This window comes from Sminthopsis crassicaudata, chromosome 3 (assembly GCF_048593235.1).
Source record: "Sminthopsis crassicaudata isolate SCR6 chromosome 3, ASM4859323v1, whole genome shotgun sequence".
Classification (NCBI taxonomy): Eukaryota; Metazoa; Chordata; class Mammalia; order Dasyuromorphia; family Dasyuridae; genus Sminthopsis; species Sminthopsis crassicaudata.
The window spans coordinates 606,465,694-606,486,055 of NC_133619.1; the positions used below are offsets into that span (position 1 = coordinate 606,465,694).

General features: G+C 44.3%; 1 protein-coding gene across 1 annotated transcript in view; it reads right to left on the minus strand.

Annotated features, from left to right (window-relative positions):
* CLIC4 (chloride intracellular channel 4) overlaps positions 1-14,193 on the minus strand; it is a 75,985-nt gene extending 61,792 nt beyond the window's left edge. The window contains exon 1 of the mRNA XM_074305813.1: positions 13,966-14,193. Within this exon, the coding sequence (XP_074161914.1) occupies positions 13,966-14,037 (72 nt within the window). The 5' untranslated portion in view covers positions 14,038-14,193. The remainder of the gene's footprint in view (positions 1-13,965) is intronic.
* Positions 14,194-20,362: the final 6,169 nt, after the last annotated feature.

Consider the following 20,362-nt stretch of genomic DNA (forward strand, 5'->3'; position numbering starts at 1 on the left):
AACCTCAGGAGAAAGCCCAAGGGGCCTGAAAAGAGCCCTACCTCCAGCAGCATCACAGGTGGAAGAGGTAATTAGGCCATGCTTTCAAAAGCAATTAGACTAAATTAATAAATGAGTTCTATCTCTGAAGTAGTGATAGCTCTTAAGATTTTAAATCAAACAGCACCAGGCCAGAATATTATCTCTGATAAATGCTACAAAAACAGCAGATTCATTAGGCCATAATTTCCCTTCTTTTCCATTCAACATTAAGCCTACAACATCACAATTATATGTTACCAGCTAAGGGAGGTAGCGAAGAGAATAGAGGGGAGGTTTTATTAATTGATTTTTTTTAATTTTGGGGGGTTTTTTGCTGAGGCAATTGAGGTTAAAGTGACTTGCCCAGGATCACACAGCTAGTAAGTGTTAAGTGTCTGTGGCCATTATCAATTGTTTTTGACACAAAAGCCAAAATTTGATTAACAATTTAAACTGACAACAAATAGCAGAATGAGAATTTCAGCAGAAGTCATTTCTATAACTTGGATAAATCATTTCCAATTCAGCTGATTCTTTCCTTACTAAGTTACCATATCCTTCCCTGATCCAAGGCACCTGATATAAAGAAGGGGCAATAAAGAAGGAAAAAAAAAGTATATCTTTTCATGTCACCCTTGGAAATACAAAGATTGAGGACCAAACATTCCCTGTTTCACCTAAGAGTAATAAACAAGAGAAGAAATGGGATTTTACTTTAGAGGAAAAAAAATTAAACCTGACCAAAGAGAATGACCCTTCCCAGTTTTTAGGTCAAGGAAACTTCTGAAAAAGTAAATAAGGCAGCTTGGTATGATATCAATAGCACCACAAGGTAGCCAAAAGAGCTAAGGAGGCCTTAGATTTCATCGAAAGTTTCTGCTTCTGAATGATACAATCTAGAAGTCAAGAAAAACTAAGAACAATCCAGAATGAAGGAAAGGAGTAATCGTGTATGCTGTCCAGTTCAGGTAGTCAGGACAAATGATATCAGCAAGGTGGAACATGTCTACATGAGGACAACCAGGAAGGAAAGAGGACTGAAGAAGAACCATCAAAGTATCAACTGAAGGAAGTGGTGTTATTCAGGATTAATGGAGGTATGGGGGGGAGAGAATGATAGCTGTAATCCAGTATTTGAAGAGCTGTCCTGTGGAAGAGGAGGAATGTACTCTTTTCTCCTTGGTCCCAGAGAAACCAGAATCTGCAGAGAGAAGTTAAGAGAATTTGGGCTCAGAACAAAAGCCCTCTAGCTATTAGAAACAGGTTCCATACTGGGCTTCTCTTCACTTCCCTACCTTGGAGGCCGCCTTTGCAGACTCAGCCCAGATGCCAGCTTTGACACAGATCTTTCCTGACCACTACTAGCTGCCATTCTTTTCCACCAAAAAATTACTGTGTATTTTATGCGTACTATGAGAGGGCAGAAATGGAAGGGGTTAAAGTCCTGGCTCATATACACATACTAGGGCCTTAAGCAGCTGAACCTTTCAGTGCCCGAACCACTTTAAAAACATCGGTAACAGAAAACAAGATTCCTCAGAGGTGGGGAGTCTGCGATGTGGGCTCCCAGCTCCTCTCCCAGAGATCACAAAGCACTCACCTTCACGACCCTTGTTTGACTTATTTTATGGGGGGGAGGTGGCTAGTGGGGACGGGACAGTCCCTCACTGAAAGCTCCTACTGAGAGGAAATTAATAACAGATTCAAGTCCAGACTCTTTCAAACCAGGACACTGAGTCCCCAGCCAAGTCATTCCTCAGGACCCCAGGCAACTTTCCCTAAAGAGGCAAAGGAAGCAAGGAGTCTCCTCATGGAAGGTTCCAGCTGGATCCATCTCCTCTCCCTGCTCCCCCCAAAATCAAACAAATAAAGTGGACCAGGGTTGTAAAGATGGTGGGCCACCTCTGCCAACATCCCTGAGCGGTCCAGAAGCCACACTCAGGCAGATTAACTTCAGAGAGGACACCTATTGAGACCAGGCAGAGCACAGTCCTCAATACAGGTTGGAGAATTCACCCCTACTGACTTCCAAAGGCTAGGTCAGTACCCCAAATTCTAGCCAACCCTACCAAGAGAAAAGGGCCCCAATATCTGCCCAAATGCTACCCATCATCTGAGCTCATGATAGAGAAGTTCATCAACAAGCATTTATTAATCATCTAATAACAGCCGAGCTGAGCCTGACACTATAAGGGCAGAAACCCTGGAAACAATTAGGCTATCCAAGATACTGATGCTAAGTGGAAGGAGATCTCTGCTACAGAAGGCAGAATGTGAGCTGAGTCCAAAGGATATTTGTTTTTGCTTTTTAACATGGCAACCTATGAAACTGATGCTGGTAGACTAAATTGAGTTTAAATAAAAATCAGTCTTGAACTTGGTTCGGCACCACTTAAGTAGAAATGTTTTCAACTGTCAAATGATGGGGTTGGACTCAATGGCCTCTGAAGTCTCTTCCAGCTTGAAATCTGTGATCCTGTGAAGCCAGACATTTATGGTTGGTATATTTGTACCATGCCATTAAGCTTTTTTTTTTTTTGGTTTTAGGACATTATATGTTTTGTTTCTCATGGAGTGAAATTATGCTGCCCAAAGAACGAAGAACGCGCCTGTAAAGACCTTAACTAAAAAGTGATCCTGAACTGCTTTAACTCTCCTTTCTCCTGGGATAATAAAAAAAAGATGTCAATCATCTTCCAGGCTGGTATTTCCATTTTCATAGCCAATTAAACATGAGAAAAGCAAGGTGTTGTAATTCAGCTGGAAAAGAACAAAGGACTTCAGACAAAATCTGGAAGGCCATTTGTCAGGACAATGCTGAATGAACTCCTGTCCAGACTGCCTGAGATGGCCTAGAAAGTTCCCTTCTAACTCATAGAGTCAGTCTGTGGCCACACACCTAAAACTCAGAATATGAAGATTGAATGCTACCTACTCGTCCATTTCATATGCAGGCTTCATCCTTAAACAAAAGATTAAAATTCTTGGTGGAATAATCAGTTGATTAGATAAAAAAAGGAAAATGACTAAATAAGACTTTTCCTCTCCTCATCTAGCCAAATTTCCGTTCACGGGATGAACTCTAAGGAGTCTAAATAATTCGAGAAGCAATTGTTAAGTACTGACTGTGTTTCAGGTCTTAAGGTGATCCCTGTACTTGCTGGTTTTATACAGTTGTTCACATTAAATTCAAATACTTATTAATCACCCACTATACTCACTTGGACTGAAGAAACAAAGATGGAAATGACTGACCATCTTAGCCCTTCTTTAAGGTGTTCACAGCATAGTAAAAGGGAACTAAAACATGCTAACAATTAGACAACTAGCATAAAAGAAAGACACAAAATGACAGTTTGAGGAGATCCTGGAAAAGTGTGAAACAAAGAGGCTGGATTGACACCTCCAGCTCTCCCTTAATTTTAACCACAGGGCCCATGTTGCATGCTGCCAGATTTCACAAAATAAGCCAATTTGTCCCTTTCTTGAAAAGATCAAATCAGGTCAGTGGCTTTTCTAGCTTATTAGAACATCCAACCCAGAAAATATTAGAATATACTTCACAAAATCCAAACTAGTGGGGGAGGAGAGAAGAAAGAGCTCGTTTCCTGAGCAGGCCACCATCCCATAGCTAACCAAGCTCTTCCCTTCTCCCAGGTGTTGGCTGCTTTTCTCTCTTCACTCCTACGCAGAGAAGACTTCCAATATTTTAAGTAAACTTTCGGTTAATGCTACATATTTGTGCCCAGGTTAGAAAGCAGAGAGGAACCTGACATTACTTTTCCAGGGAAAGCCAGATCTGATGAGCCAATATGAAACTCAGTAATTAAAAGGTAAGTTAGCCCAACTGCCAAGAGGCAGCAGGTGGGGACAGAGATAACAGGCTTCGGATACATTCTGGCTGCATCCTGGGAAGGTCACTTAACCTGTTGGAAGTCCTCGGGCAACCCTGAGCCTGTCAGGTGTGAATGACATGCCAGAGAAGAATCCCCTATACCACTAAAATCAGAGTGGGGCCAAAAGAAAGGTTTTAAAATTCAGGCTTCCCATAATTAAACTGGGGGAAAGAAACCAAGAAGGTTTGTTTGCCATCTTGGACTTGTCTACCAGTACAACCAGCAATGCTGGGCATCCCTTCTGCATTTCTGGCCCCGCTAACATCTGTCTTCAGAGGGAGAAGGGATCACAGGGATAACTATGTCATTCAAGGGCCTCATTTGGGCACAAAGAAACTGAAGCCCAGGGGTCAGGGAGTAGAAGAAAGCACACTGGCTTCTTAGAGTCAATGATCTGGACTGCAAGCTCAGCTCTGTTACTTTCTGTCACCTTGGCTCAGTCACTTCACATCACTACATCTGTTTCCTAATCTGTAAAATAAAGGAGTAGCTGAGGTTAGATGATTCCTTTCTCCCTCCTCCTGCTGCTAACTAGTGGCCAGAACTCATACTTCTAGGCCAATTCTTTGGTCAACATAGGGGTCAAATAAAAATTACAATATTAAGACTCTGTTTTCTAATACAATCTGAACCAAATATATACTAAACACCTGCTATGGGCAAGTTGGACTTCAAATATATAAGGATTAAAAAAATTAGTTCCTGATCTCAAGAAGTAAACTCCTATACTAGCAAAAATCCACATAAATCTTTCTTTCCTGATCCCTCCTTCCATCCTACCCCAGTTCAAGTCTCCCATTTCCCTGACCCATAACACTAGGAAATAACTGAAGCTCTCTAAGCCTAAGGCTTTTCATCTATAAAATACTAGGGCTTGACTAAACTACCTTTTATACTCCTTCTTACCCTAAGTCTACAATCCTCCAATAGATGCCATTTAAAAAAACTGTATTCCTTCAACATCCCTCCAATCATTAGATTTCACATTCACAGTTCAGACTCCTTCCTTCCCTCCTCATTTACTCTATACCCCAGTGACAGATAGATGGCCAACACAGCTGCATTTGTGGGTCAGTTTCACAAAACCTGGTCATCAAAGGGACCTCAAAGGCCCCTCAAAGTACATGTCACAGCTGAGAAAGAACCTTCCAAGAAGCCTACCTCCACACAGAGTCCTCCAAGGACAGGGAGGTCATAAGAAGGCTTCAGGTGACCTTTGGGACTGGCTAAGCCCTTGACATAGCCTCTTTGATTCTCACACTGTGAGACTGAGACTTTTTGCCTAGCCCATTGCAAGCCCAAGGCAAGAATCAGACTGGGAATGCCTTCTTCCTCACAAGGGTGCAGTGGGACAAAAAAAGCATGCATCATTATCTCTCCTAAAGCTTCCCTGGGAAAGCACTTCCACAAGATCAGTACCAGCCCCTTTCATAAGGGCCACTTATTCCACCCACTTCTGTCCTCTAAGGCACTTGAATCTCTCCTAGTGAATAGGTCTAACTTGATTACAGAGTACTGGCCTTTAGGCCAATACAATCAGGAGGAGGAGAAAGAGTAGCAGGGGAGCAACTCACCCCATATTTGTGCCCCCTCTGTCTCTAACTGACTGAAATAGAGCCATTTGCAAGCCCCTCTGAAGAGGGCCGAGAAGGCAGCTTGGAAGCCTCAGGAATCCACTGGAGATAAAGGTGCTGAGGAGGGAAGAGGCCCCAGGGGCCACTCTCCAGCTTCCTCAGGGCAGCTGGACAGCATCATGGTCCGGCCTGAGGCCCTCCAGCTTCCCAGTGGCCTCCCTTCTCAGTAGCATTCTTCGTTGTCATTAGCAATACTCTCACAAGGCTGCAATTAGATGCACCAGAAGAGAAAAAGGGGATGAAGAAAGAGCAGAAAGAGGACTCAAATAGGGCTAATTGTCATTCCCATCACCAGTGCCTGGAACTAAGAGGGGCCTAAGGCCAGAGATAATTTTCAGATTAGAAAATGAAGCAAGGCAAAAAGTAAGATTTAGGAGTCAGGCTAAGATTTGAGGTTTTCTTGGCAGAGACACTGGAGTAGTTGACCATTTCCTTTTCTAGATCATTTTACAGATGAGGAAACTGAGGCAAACTGGGTGACATGATTTGCTCAGGGTCACATGGCTAGGAAGTATCTGAGCCCAGATTTGAACTCAGGATGATGAGTCTCCCTAGGTTCTATCCACTGTAACACCTACTTAAATACATAGAAGTAGTATACTAGAAACTTATGTCATGCCCTGGCTGCTGGCTGCTATTTTCCATCAGCTATTTCCCTGCTTTGCAAGGCTGCTTAGTGGTTCAGTTCTAGAACTGCCAAACCCATCCGGACTCTCCTCCTACTTGGAAGAAATTTTTATTCATGCCTTAATCACTTCCTGTACTGCCTAATGCAATTCCCTTTTATGGTCTTTCTAAGTCCCTCTTGCACAGCTCCAACAGCACAGGAAGTGGGCAGATCAGGCGTCACCCTCAGCACACTAGATCCAGGTTTTCCTCTTACTTCCCCTTTTACTAGAAATGTTCAATAGAATGGGGGCGAGGGGCATTAGGGGAGAGTTGCAAATTTTTCACTTATTTTGCCTCCAAGACTCAGAATGAACTCACCACTTATAAGCAAGTCACTGTCATGGCTCTGAGTCTCAGTTTCCTCATCTGTAAAGTCAGAGCAACAGACCACTAAAGGTCAGTCCAGCTCTAATGGTGAAATTCTGCAACATTTGAATTCATAATTCATTGTAAACTGAATAAGAAACAGCTGGCTTCTTCTCCTTTGAGTTCTCTCACCTTTAAAAACCAATCCTGAACTTTACCTCCATCAAAAAAACCACTGGGAAGTCTCGAATGATAGACCAAGCAAAAGGAAAAAAGGTCAAGATGTTCACCATTGCAACTGGGGAACAAGGAGCACAAAAGCTTAGAAGCCTGAATGAAAGTTCAGTAACAATCTGACCCAAGGTAACATTCTCTGCCACTGGTCCAGGTGTTTTCTGTTCAGTTACTTCATTCAGGAGGTTTCTATAGTCCCTCATTATGGAGACCTCAACCAGGCCATTTGTTTTGTCCCAGTTGCTCCTGACCAGGACAGCCTGGGGAAAGGGATTCAGAAAGAAGCTGCATCCCACTGAGGACGCAGTGCTGGGCCTGCTCTGAGTAAGGTTTTTCCAAGTCTGATGGCATCACTTTATAAATAGCCATCTCAATGGCACCAAAATCTTGAATCATTCCCATACTCAGCCTTCTTCCTTCCATGCTATCAATTCTGCAACAGTTTCCTGCCTCTGTATGATGTCAAGAGCTACCCCCCTTGCCATTCTCTGCTTTTCCTCTTTCTGTTGAATGGTTTGCCTCTTCCTCTGCACTCAGTTCAATTTAGTTCAAACATCTATTAAGCACATACACTACATAAAATGCAGGCCACACACTGACTGCATAAAGATAAAAAAGCAAAGTCTCTAACCTCAGGGAGTTTGCATTTTACTGATGAAGGGAAATCATACAGATTCAGAGAAGTAAAAATGAGATAATTTGGAAAAGGAGAATGTAGAATCCCCTGATTTGGGGGAAGGCTCCCCACAAGGGAAGGCCTATAAGCTGAGCCTTAAATGAGTCAGGTTTTTGAAAAGCAGGGAGGAAAATGCATTCTAGACATGGGGTGAAGAGGTGTGGCTGAAAGAGAATGAGGAGTTTGGGGGACAGCAGTTAGGCTAACTGGGCTGGAATGCAGTGTATGCAGGGGGAAATATGAAATACATTTGGAAAAGTATGTTGGAAGCAGATCTGGAGAGCTTTAAATACCAAGCTGAGGAGTCTGTTTTTTCCTAGACACCATGGGGCAGAGAAGTGATAGGAAAGTTTTTTGGTAGCAGTGTGAAGATAAACTGAGGAGCAAAGAGACAACTGATTATTACAATAATCCCAGGAAGAGGGAATGAGTGCCTGACCTGGGGCTGTATGCAGATGTTACTAAGGCAGAAGTGCCAAGGAAGGAAGATTTAAAAGTACTTCCAAGCCTCCAATCTTGGGGCTATAAGTGGATAGGAGGTTTCTGGTGGCAGACCCCAAAGATCAGGGCATGGCCCTGCATTGTTTATGGTCTTTATCAATGATCAGAATAGACCCGAACAGGCTGCATTTCAATTCAGCAAATGACACAAAGTTGAAGACACTGCCAATTATAGTAGAATCCAAAAAAATCAGGCTTAACTGATTAGGATGAAAATCAACAGGGATAAATGTGAAATCCAACACTCAGGTTCAAGAACTCAGTTTCACAAGTAAAAGATGAGAGGACCTGGTCAGACAGCAGTTAATCTGTAGATAAAGAGCTGGGGATCTTAGTGGATTGCAAGCTTCAGGCATCAACCAAGAGCTCAGGCAACCCAAAAAGCCAGCATGATCTTGAGGTGCAAAAGACACATGGCTGTCAGACAAAACCCTCATCGTTCTGAGACCCTGAGCTGGAGTTCCTGGGCCAGCGGTGGGCCTCATGTTTGGAGAAGAACACTGATAAACTGAAGAATGTTCAGAGCAGGACAACCAGGAAGGTGAAGGGCCTTGAGTGCATGCAGGCCTGCAGAATTCCATGAGCCTGGCAGGCCCAGGGGTCAAGCCCATTGACTTACATGATTCCAGGGATTATTGCCCATCCAGCTTTAACTCCCCAGCAGAGTACAAATTACTCAGTGACAGGAAGGCCTGTTTCTCCCAGGCCATGCAGGATGCTCCAGACTCAGAGATCCTGTAACCAATGAGGGCTCTGCTGATGGAGGACACAACAGGGATTAGACCTCTCATACAATAACTGTATATAGTAACAGCCATACTATACAAGATCAACCATAAAAGACTTCGCTGCTCTGATGAAGACAACACATATGAACTGATGCAAAGTGAAAACGGGCAGAACCAGGGAAACATTGTATATAGTACATTGTATACTATATAACCATCAACTGTAAAAGACTTGACTACTCTAATAAAGGCACTGATCCAACACAATTTCAAAGGACCCAAGATAAAAAACGTTCTCCACTTCCAGAGAGTCAACTGATGAACCCTAAATATAGACTGAAGCATACTTTTTTAAACTTCGTTTTTCTTTTTTTTTATCTGTTTTCTTTTGCAATGTAGCTAATATTGGAAATATGTTCTATAAGGGAAAGAGGATGGAAAGAATTTGGAACTCAAATTTTTTAAAAATGAGTGTCAATGTTTTACATCTAAATGGGAAATATTTAAGAAAATAAAATATATACTTTCAAAATGTCTGACATATGTAATAGGCATTCTAAATCCTTTTTCATTCATTTATTCATTAATATAAAAATAAAAGGCTGGAGTTGGAGACACAGATTTAAAAGAAGGAGGCACAGAATCCAAATGCCTCTCATTCCTTCTTGATGCTGATTTGCTGTGTGATTTTTCACCTTACTTATCTGGGTCTACTCCTCCATAATAAATGAGGGAATAGGATCGAGTGGCCTCTGAAACCCCTTCCAGCTCTGAGCCTCCTGATTCTAACATGATGCCTGGCACTTCCTATCAATGTGTTTCAATTTCTGTGCCTATAAAAATAAGGAGCTTGGTCTAAATGAGCTCTGAAGTCTTCTAATCTATTTTGTAATATTAAAATAGGTGGCATTTATCTAGCAGTTACAGAACTGACCTGGTGATTCCCCAATAAATTACAACCTGGGAAGGGCAGTTATTATTATTCTTTACTTTATAAAAAGGCCTCAGAAAAATATCTTGACCAACCTCATGAATAACAAAGAACTAGGACTAGAACCCATATTTTCTGTCTCCAGATCGAGTGTCTTTTCCTGTTCTATACAGGTTATTCAAACATCTTTAATCTTTCTTCCAAAAAAAAAAAAAGTTTTAAATCTATTTCATCTAGGTTAGATGCTTTAAGTATCAATAATAATATTCTGCTACAAATTCAGAGTAAAACAAGTTAACAGCAATCTCCTTCCACCCTCACTGTTTTTAAAAAGATTTTATACTCTTGTTGTATAAGAAAGGATGAGCAGACTGATTTCAGAAAAACCTGTTAAGACTTACACAAACTACTGCCGGAAGGGTTATGGCAAATAGGCTGAGAGGCGGAGACAGAGTGTGAGTTTTTGTTTTTACTATAGTCTGGCCCTCCCACAGTCTGAGGGACCTTGAACTGGCCCCCTATTTAAAAAGTTGGAGGACCACTGGTATATAGTAACAGCAAGATGATGTGATAATTAACTATGATAGACTTAGTTCTTTCTCCAATAGACTTAGGATAGAAAATGCCATTTGCATCCAGAGAGAGAAATATGGAGATTGAATGTGGACTGAAGCATAGTATTTTCATCTTTTTTGGATTGCTTTTTTTCCCTTTTGTTATTTTCCTTCACAACATGACTAATGTGGAAATGTGTTAAAAATGACTGTATATGTATGACCTATATCAGATTGCTTGCTGTCTTGGAGAGGAAGGTAAGGAAGATGTTAGGGAGAAAAAAATTTGGAACTCAAAATCTTAGAAAAATTAATGTTGACATGCAGTTAGATGATTTAAGTGAATACAGCACTACACACACACACACACACACACACACACACACACACACACACACACACACACACACAAGAATGTTAAAAATTACCTTTACATATAATTGAAAAATGAAAATACTATTGAGAAAAGATTAATATTCTACTTACTTAAATAGTTCTACTACCACCACTTCAAATATTTCCCATATGGGTTTAAAAAGAGAATCTGAAGGGGAAAAAAATAATAACCTGTTCCTTCTGGTTTTTGAACTGCTCCTGTTGGCTGTCAACATACATACTTGCCTAAAATGCACTCTGTCCATCCCCATCTCTCCTCCTTCAAGGTTTCTGCAAAAATCCTCCCCAGTCCTCTCATCTTAGAGCATTCCCCTCTGTGATAATCCTGCAGCTAGCTAGCATATATATATTGTGGACAAATTGTTTGCATATAATCTCATGCATTAGAATGTGAACTTCTTGAAGACAGGTACTATCTTTTACCTTTCTTTGTTATCTCAAAGAGTAGAAAAGAACCAGACACACAGGAAATGCAAGTTAACTAACAAAATTGTGAAGGTTGATTGGCCCATAGCAAGGTAATTCAAGTATGATCAAATTAGTCTCTCAACTCTATCCATCTATCCTTCCCTTTTGATTTAAATTACACATAAATTCAATGAAAATTGCCAAATTTAAAACAAGGCTTCTGGAACTCAAGGAGAGTAAAGGTTCAGAAAGTGTCCCTGCCCTCCAAACATTCCCTTCTCTCCTAATGTTAGATCCTTTTGAAAGGAATACTGCCACTGAAAATACCTCCAAGACCATGGAGTGACCTCAGTGCTGCTTAACTGGCTGGTCTTTCTCTGAATCTCTAAAAGAAAATCTTCCATTTGAGGATCTTTTATATCACCTGAAAAATAGCATCTTCTCTCCCAAGTCAACCCCTCCCTGGTTTCACTCAGAAAACTCCTGAAACAGAGAAATATGAATTCAAAATTTCAAATTTTGCTGTCATTGAAGTGATGATGGCCATCTTCTATAAAACTCTCCCTAGCTATTTTCTCATAACATTTGGTTTGAACTTACCTATCATATATTAAGGTAAGCTGTGCTCATGTCTACGCCTCAGGGAGGTGCAGAAACAGTTATCTAAGTGTTACATTTGCCTTCTAAGATGGCCTAAAGCACAGCTTGATATACAATTGATTGTCATTAATAAAAGTTTGCTGGATGAGTGAATATAGAATTAATTGTTGTTAACATCTAAAAATCTCTGTTCTTTAACGAACCAGGTTAAAATTTTTCAAATATTTTAAAGAGGATGACCACAGACCTGGACATTTATAAAATTTCTCTCCCTCTATTTTAGAGTACAAATATCAAGCTATGAGAGACAGAGAGAGAGAGAGAGACAGAGACAGACAGAGACAGAGAGAGAGAGAGACAGAGAGAGAGACAGAGAGAGAGAGACAGAGACAGAGACAGAGACAGAGACAGAGAGAGAGAGAGAGAGACAGAGACAGACAGAGACAGAGAGAGAGACAGACAGAGACAGACAGAGAGACAGAGAGAGAGACAGAGAGACAGAGAAAGAGAGAGAGAGAGAGAGAGAGAATAGTTATTTTGGTATTCTAGAAACTGCAAAATATTGTGAAGTGACAAGGAAGAAAAGAATAGTAGTAAAAAAAAAAAAAAAAAAAAAACCCATCCACAGTGGCTGTGGATGTTTTTGTCATCACGATTTCTCTACTAAAACAAAAGACAACACACAATTGGTCCTGTGACAGCAACACATGGTACGGTGGCCAAAATGTTGAATCATGCAAATAGTCAATGTTTGAGAAAGAAGAAAACCAAATGGTCAAGAATTAACTAGGAAAGTTCTATTATCTTTTCCAGTGGCTAGGGAATCATTTTTATAGTAATTTTTCAAAGTTATATTTTAATCCCAGCCAGCCAAATTAGTTCAATAGGACAATACAGAAGCTACTAATTTTTTTCCTAACGCTATGACTCACAGCACATTTTTATAGAACTTTAGGGCCAACAAAACTCTGAACACACTTTATCGCATTTGAGGTTTGAAGCAGCATTTATCCCCAGCTGACAGATAAGGAGAAGTCAAATGACTTAGCTCAGTCAGGCAACTATGAAGTATCAAGAGTAGATTAAAATTCAGTTTTAACCCTGAAAATCTTTGCACTAGATTGTCATTTCTAAAATGTTTTGTTCTCAGAAAACATTTCTCTTCTCATAAGTGCCTTGTCTGGATGTTACTGCGTCTGTGCCTTTCTTAAGCCCCTCCAGATTCCACCGCCAAAGGAACAGTCGATAAATAGCTTCGGTGACTTCCCACAAAGGAGGAAGAAGCTCAGAGTTGGCTAAAGACCATAGGAAATCCTCTAATCGGAGGGAAAAGTTAGCAAGCTAGGGAAGAAATCTACACAGAAGGGTTCTTGGAAGAACAGAGGGAAGGGAGAGAAAGAAGGAAAGCACCGTGCCAGACAACGCGCCAAGCACTTTACAGAGCTCTCATCTGAACTGAACACAACTACCCTGCGAGGTAGGGGCTGTCATTAGCCCATTTTACAGTTGAGCAAACTGAGGTGCAATGACTTGCCTGTGATTAGTCAGCTTGTAGGTGTCTGAGGCTGGACTTGAACTGAGCCAGAGAAGCCCAGACAGGGAGAAGGGAACAGTTTTACCCAGAAGCTTTTCACATCCCCACAATATACTCCCAATGGAATCTTACCCACCCACAAGCCTCCCTCACAACCCTGTCATAGTGGAAAGTGCCAAAAGACTGGAGTTCAAATCTCACCTTCACCGGTTAATCTTGTTACTTTGGGAAGTCACTGACATCTCTAAGGTCACTGGGTGAACACGTACCAATGGGGAAGAGGGAAAGGTGGAATAATGGCTCTCCCGGGCCCTCCACTTCCAGGGCTACATGATTTAATCTCTCATTCTGTCAAATTCTCAACTTTAATCTAAGCTTCCAGCTTCCTGCCGGCCCCTCCCGCTTCCATGTGCCGGAGCCCGCCTCACCTCGGAAGTTCTGGGTTCTAAGGGCCCTGCCGGCTCTGACCACCTGGGTTCTAGGGCCTCCCAGCCTCTCATCCCACGTTCTAAGGGCCCTCCCAGCGCTGACATTCCCCGTTCTGAGGCCCCTCCCAGCTCCGACATTCTAAGTTCCAAGGCGCCTCCCTGTACCGACACCCTCCGAGCCCCACAAACACACACAAACGCTCGCTCTCCACGCTCTAACAAAGGTGCCGGCCGCCCCCGGGCCGGAGGGGCTCCCGGCAGTCTGCAGTCCTTAAAGGGGAGAGCTGCGGGACGCGGCCCCGGGGCAGGCTCGGCGGCAGGACGGGAGTCGGGTGGGGTGTCCCGGGGCAGCGCGGGGCTGCTGCCGCCAGAGACAATGGGCCGGCTCCGTCCCGCGCTCCCGAGTGCCTCGCGCCCGTCCCTCCCGTCGGGTCCCAGGCGCTCCTCACCTTGACGAAGAGCTCGATAACAGGCTCTTTGTCCTCCTCCTTCAGCCCGTTCACCGGCATCGACAGCGCCATGGCCGGGCTCCGACTCCCCTCGGGTTGCTGGCTACTGGTCCGGACGCGCCTCCACCCCTCGAGCTCCCGCGCTCGCTCTGGCTCTCGCGCTTCCTCCGGCCGCTCCGGCTCGCGAATGGAGTGACCCGACTCTCCGCCTGCCCAGCGCGACTGAAAAGGAGGCGGTGGCCGGCGCTAGTGAACACTCTAACGGCTGGCAAGGGCGGGGTCATGCGCCTCGTGCCGCCCGCCCCTCCGCCTATCCCCGCGCCGAGCTTCCTGCGAGCCCCGCCCCATCCTCCTTCTGATTCCTCCCCTGTCCTCCGCCCCGCCCACATCTTCTCCACGCTCCGCCCCGCCCCCGTTCCCGCCCCTCCGTCTCCTCTCGGCTCCAGTTGCCCCCATCTACCCCCTTCTCCTTACCCCTCTCAATCTCCATTCCCTTTGCTCTTCCTCCTCCCCAAGGTTACCTCCTTCTCCTTTCCCCCTCTGCTCTTCCCACTTCCTTTATTCTCTTTTCCACACCTTTAATAAGGTCCTTTATTTAATAAACAAGCATTTATGAAGGGTTTACAATGTGCCACGGTTTGTGCTAAACGCTGGGAATACAACACAAGCCAAAGGAAAAACAGGATCCGCCTGCGCGCGCGCTGAGTGTCTCTCTACGTCTGTCTGTATGTCTGTCTCTGTCTCTCTCTGTCTCTGTCTCTCTCTGTTTCTCTGTCTCTCTCTGTCTCTCTGTCTGTCTCTCTGTGTGTCTCTCTGTCTCTGTGTCTGTCTCTCTCTGTCTCTGTCTATGCCCTTTCTCCTTCCCTTCTCAGACCTGTTCCTCCTCTAATTCCCACCTTCAATTTCAGCGCCTTCCCTCTTAAACTACTCCCAATTTATCTCGTTTCCCGCCATAGATCGGGACTCCTCGGAGGCAGGGACGCTTTTTCGCCTTTGTATCCCCATCGCTTTGCTCAGTGCCTGGCACACAGTAGGCACTTAATAAAGCCCGTTCCCGCCTTCCTTAGCACAGCCGCCCGGCACACAGTAGGCACTTAATAAAGCCCGTTCCCGCCTTCCTTAGCACAGCCGCCCGGCACACAGTAGGCACTTAAAGCCCGTTCCCGCCTTCCTTAGCACAGCCGCCCGGCACACAGTAGACTTCATACATTTTGGTGACGGGTAGGAAGGGGTACAACTTGTGGCTGAGTACAACGGGAGTAGAGCAGGATGGGAGAGAGGAGAGATGCTCCCCCAAAGGGAAAGGGCGCTTCTAGCTGGGGCTCTGGGGAGAGTCTTCCTTTCCTCCCCAGCTCCCTTCTCCCGGGAAGGGGCGTGGCCCCTCGAGCGGACCCGGGAGCCGGCGGCGGTCCCTCTCCTCCCGGTCCCCATCCCCGTTAGAGGAGAGGAAGGGGTGGGGCCGGCGCTCGGGCTCTATTGTTCTTCGGGGCCAATCTGGCTCGCAGGCGCTTCCCGGAGCATCTGCTCCCCTCTGCTTCCTTTGGGGAGCGGCCGCGCTTACGGAGGGGTGGGCGATGCTTCGGGGGCGGTCTTGGAGCCAGTTCTGGGAGCTCTCCTGCGGTGTCTCCCCGGGGAGTGGAAGGGAAATTCCCCACACGGCCCGGAGCCTAGCTCTGCGCTCACTGCAGCGCCCGCCCTTCCCTCGGCAGCAGCCGCTGGGGCTGTGCCCGGTGACCTCATGTCTGGGGAGGCCCCTCCTGTCCGAGGAAGAAGAAACAGCGCGCCCTCCTTTCTCCACCTTTCCTTCCGCCGCCGCCCGCGGGACCGAGCCCCCAGGAATGCTTTAAGCCCGCTAACTCCCAGTCCCTTCCTGTCTGTGGCTTTTTGCTGCGAAGTCATCTTGCCTCCTCCACCCTTCCTTTTTTTAGAAAGTATCGCCCTCGTCCAGAGCACTGCCCTCGGTGCTCCCAGCACAGCCCTCGGTGCTCCCAGCACAGCTCTCGGTGCTCCCAGCACAGCCCTCGGTGCTCCCTGGAATGAACGGGGGCTTCCGGGGGCGGGGGGGGGGGGGGGAAACAAGCCCGATGGGGCACGGGCTGTCACCGCACCGGCCTGAAATGCCCCAGCTCCCCATCTCGGCCGCTGGGAACAGTCGGATTTCGGCAAGGCCCAGCTCAGGAGCCCCCTCCTCCGGGAAGCCTCGCTGGGTTGCCCTAGCTGTGGGTGCTCTCTCCCCCCCTCCGCTCCTGCCCCCCCATTCCCTCTCTAAAATGTCCTTGAGAGCTGGAACTATCCTGGTTTTCTCTCTGTACCCCCGGCCTTGTGCAATAGTTGTTAATCAGTGCTCACTGAATTAGGGAAAAGACTGGCCCTCTCCTCTTGGGAATTGGGATAAGAAGGCAAATAAGTCTAAGAAAGGGAAAGAGCAACAGAAATCTCTCCCGGCTCTGCCGTCCTGGTGTTCTGATGTTCCCATGTCTGATATTCCACGTTCTAAGTCCCTTCCATCTTCAATATCCTGTATTCCAAGGCCCCTCTGACATTCTATGCTGGGGATCTTACACTGGGTTCTAAAGTCCCTCTGAGCTTTGTCATTCAGCGTTCCAACATGTGTCCCAGGGCTGATACTGTTCTACGAATCTTCAGCCGTTCTCGGGAAGGGGTAACTTCCTGCCTCTTGGCACTCTTCTTTCCAGAGCCGACTTCTGGCTTTCCCTACTAAGTAGCCCTGCAGGAGGGCCCATCCTGGATTCCACAGCCATCCTCACCTCACTTTAGTTTCCAGGCAGCACTACAGGGTGTTCAACTGAACCAGGACACCGAGTGAAGGCAAAATGCTCTTCAGACAAGGCCTTGAACCAAAGCGAACTGGGAACAAAAACAAACCACCACCAACACAAAAAATCTCAGAATAAACTGCCCTAATTGACTAAGCCCTGAATTGACCCCAAATGTTAATTTTTTTTAACTGAACTAAAGTTTTTTTTTTTTAAATGGGCTAACCTGCATTCTGGATTTCCTTCACAGGCTAATTGTACACTATTTCAAAGTCCGATTCTTTTTGTACAGCAAAATGACTGGACATGTATACATATATTGTATTTAACATATACTTTAACATATTTAACATATATTGGTCAACCTGCCATGGGGGGGAGGGGAAAAATTAGGACAAAAAGTTTGGCAATTGTCAATGTTGTAAAATTACCCACGCATATATCTGGTAAATAAAAACTATTAAAATATATATATTTTTAAATGGGCAAACCAGATCCAACAGGAACAAACCCTTCTGTTTTCTTAAGCTAATGAATCAACAAGTATAGAGTGCTTTCTAGTTGACCTGAACCTAAATGATGCATTTTCTATTGTTCTAATTTGAAAGCGATGGGGGAGGGTTGGGAGGAAAGAGGGAGGCTGGACTGGCCCAGATGTGCCTGGGGGCTCGTGGCAAATGAGTCTGGAGAGGTTACTCAAACATACCTTATCGATGAAACAATCGCAGGAATGCGAGGGATGCCCTGTCATTCCCCTCCAGACACAGTTTCCCTCCTCTCACATCCTGCACTTTGCTTTAGAGAGCCCCCAGGGGGCTGTTGGCTTCCAGAGGACCCAACTGGCAAGAGGGGACCCAGAGCCAGACTGGAAACCACCAGTCCCAGCCAGAGTCACCCACTGGGAGGTAGAAAGCCTGGCACAAGTTGGTTTAGGGCTGTTGAAATGATGAAGTATTGCCCAGTCTAGTTTACCAGATTCTGGGGGTGCTAGGGCTTCTGGGAAACCCTCCCTGAATACCCCAACTTATACTGCTTTCTTTGTGTCGGAAAAAGACTGTTTGTCTCCTCTACTTGTCTGTCTATCTCTTCTAAACTTTGTATTCTTTGCAAGCTCCCCTGACACTTGAGGTGATAGAAGCCTCAGAAATCCAGATTTCCCCTTTCCATCTCTCCCACTCCTTAGAATTGAGGCAGGGACTTTCTCAGGGATCTTTTCATCTTTATATCCCCAGAGCTTAACACAATACCAGCTAACACATCATAAATGCTTGTCGAAATGTAGTCCACCAACCAGTTGCCAATCTAATCCAATACCTATGGTTTTTAAAAATAAATTTTATTAATATCTTTTGCTTTTGCTTTTAGCATCACCTAGATTCCCCCTAATAACTCACATTTCCTTTCTCCCAAAGAATTATCCTATATAACAAAAAATAATTTTTCAAAATTAAAGAAGAATAAAGGAGTGGGAGGGGGGAACAACCAAACAAATCAATATGTTGGAAAAATTATGATATTATATGCAACGTTCTGTGCCCATAGCCTTAAGGGTGTTGTGGAGCCAGCTCATACCAAATAAAAAGGGCAAATTGTTAAATATTCACTAAAAGTATTTATACCTTGGAATTCCACAACCTACCAAATAGGACTTGAATTATTTTTTGTTGATTATCTAGACTTAAGAAAGTGATGGAGAAAATGCTAATAATTTAAATTAGACTTTAAAATATGTTTTGCATGCTTTTTTCTCCCAGAGAAGTGGTTATTAAACATTTACCCACACATCCCTGTGTGAATCTCCCACATCTGGAAAAGAATAGAAAAATGTCTTCTCACAGCTCTTCTCTGAGACTAAACTTGTTATGTATAATTTTGCATTATTCATTTTCAATGTTTTAGTTCTTTCCATGGATATAGTGATAATACTTTTTTTTAATTGATCATATTACATTCATATACCTGTTTAGCTATACTCTAATCTGTGAGTATCTTCTTTATTTCCAGTTCTTTGCTACTGTGAAAAATGCTGCTATAAATATTCAGGTATGAGTATGGAGCTTTTCTTTTTTTCTTTCTTGGTCATTGATCTCCTGGAGATCACTTCAAAGCATCACTTTAGCTTTATAGATGAGAATAAAATAAATAATTTGCCGTATCCAAGATCACACAAGTAGTATCAGAGTGAAGTATTAAACCAGGGTTCTTTGTCTCCAGATTCAGCAATCTTTCCACCAGACCCAGCAGCCTCTTATGTCTTAAACTACCTTAGATTGTACATACAAAGATTTTTAGAAAGTTATACATCTAGAATCATACAGGATGGGGAGAGGAAAGGTAGTGAAAGGATTCACATCCAGGAGACTGAATATCCATCTAATAGGCAGGATAAATCAAAATTTTTTCACTTAGGTTCAAAAAGGAAAGGAAAGAAACATTTATTAAATATCTACAGTATGCCTGGCTGCCTTCAAGAAATAAATTCTAGTAGAGAAAAATTAAAGTAAAAAAGGGAACTGAAAGGAAAGGGACAAGGAAGCAATGTCTTCGGTGTCAGAAACAGAGCCGGGAGGTCTGAAATAAGACCAGTCCCCAAGATGAAGGTCTGGGAAAGAAGTCATTAACAGAAGAAGGCAGGGATAGTCTTCCCCTGGCAAGAAGGGCTCAAACAGGGAAGTTCCAGGATGAGAGAACAGCTAAGGCCTTGGAAGTCCTGAGGTGGGAGGAGGGATGGCAGAAGACAGGGTTAGGTGACATGACAGCACAGGTAACTTGTCCCATTCCTTAATTTCTACCTGTTCCTGTCTCTAGTTTTTCCTCCTCTACCCCTACAGAGGAAGTGGGAGGGCAGCATGGTACAGGCAGGTGCAAGGTTTCAAGGCATACAAGTGTGACCACTTACTGGCCTGGGCAAAGCCCCCCTGGTTATGTTCCAAGTGACTGCTTCTTTATATCCCCAATGAGATTGTCAAATTCTAGAGTTCCTCCTGGAATCCCTGCTTTCCTTCTACACAATGCTTTCCCTTGCCATAAATTGACTTTTTTATTTACTTTTTATATATTTTGACTCATTCCTCTTGTGAATCCTGGTTCCCATCCCTTCCAGAATGCTAGCTCCCAGAGGGCAGACTGGTACAGTTTATCTTTCTATCCCCAGTACTTGACTGTAGTAGGCACTTGATAAATGCCTGGTAAATAAATGATTTGCTTAATTCGTTAATTAATTAAACAAGTGTCAGGTGGTGGGGAGGCCTGCCAGGTGTAATGTGTGTAACATCTCCATTTGGCTGGAGCACAAAGTCCGAGAAGAGGAGAAATAAGAGCTAAGGCTGGGAGGACACATGGAGAGCCTTGAATGACAGACTAATAAGCTTGGGCTTTATTTAGGAAGCAAGAAGGAGTTGTTTCATTCTGTGTTCTCCAGGACCTCCCCAATAGGAGGTGTTCCCTGCCCCTGCAGCTGTGCCCTGTGTTTTTTTTGACTCCAGGAGGCATGAATTAGCTTTCTTTTTTCACCGTGCTAATTGTGGCTTAATGAAGGTTTGACTAATGTTTAACCTGAAAATTGTCTCTACAAAACAGCTCTCTATGTGGCCCAGTCTGTGGAATGAAAACATCTGCTG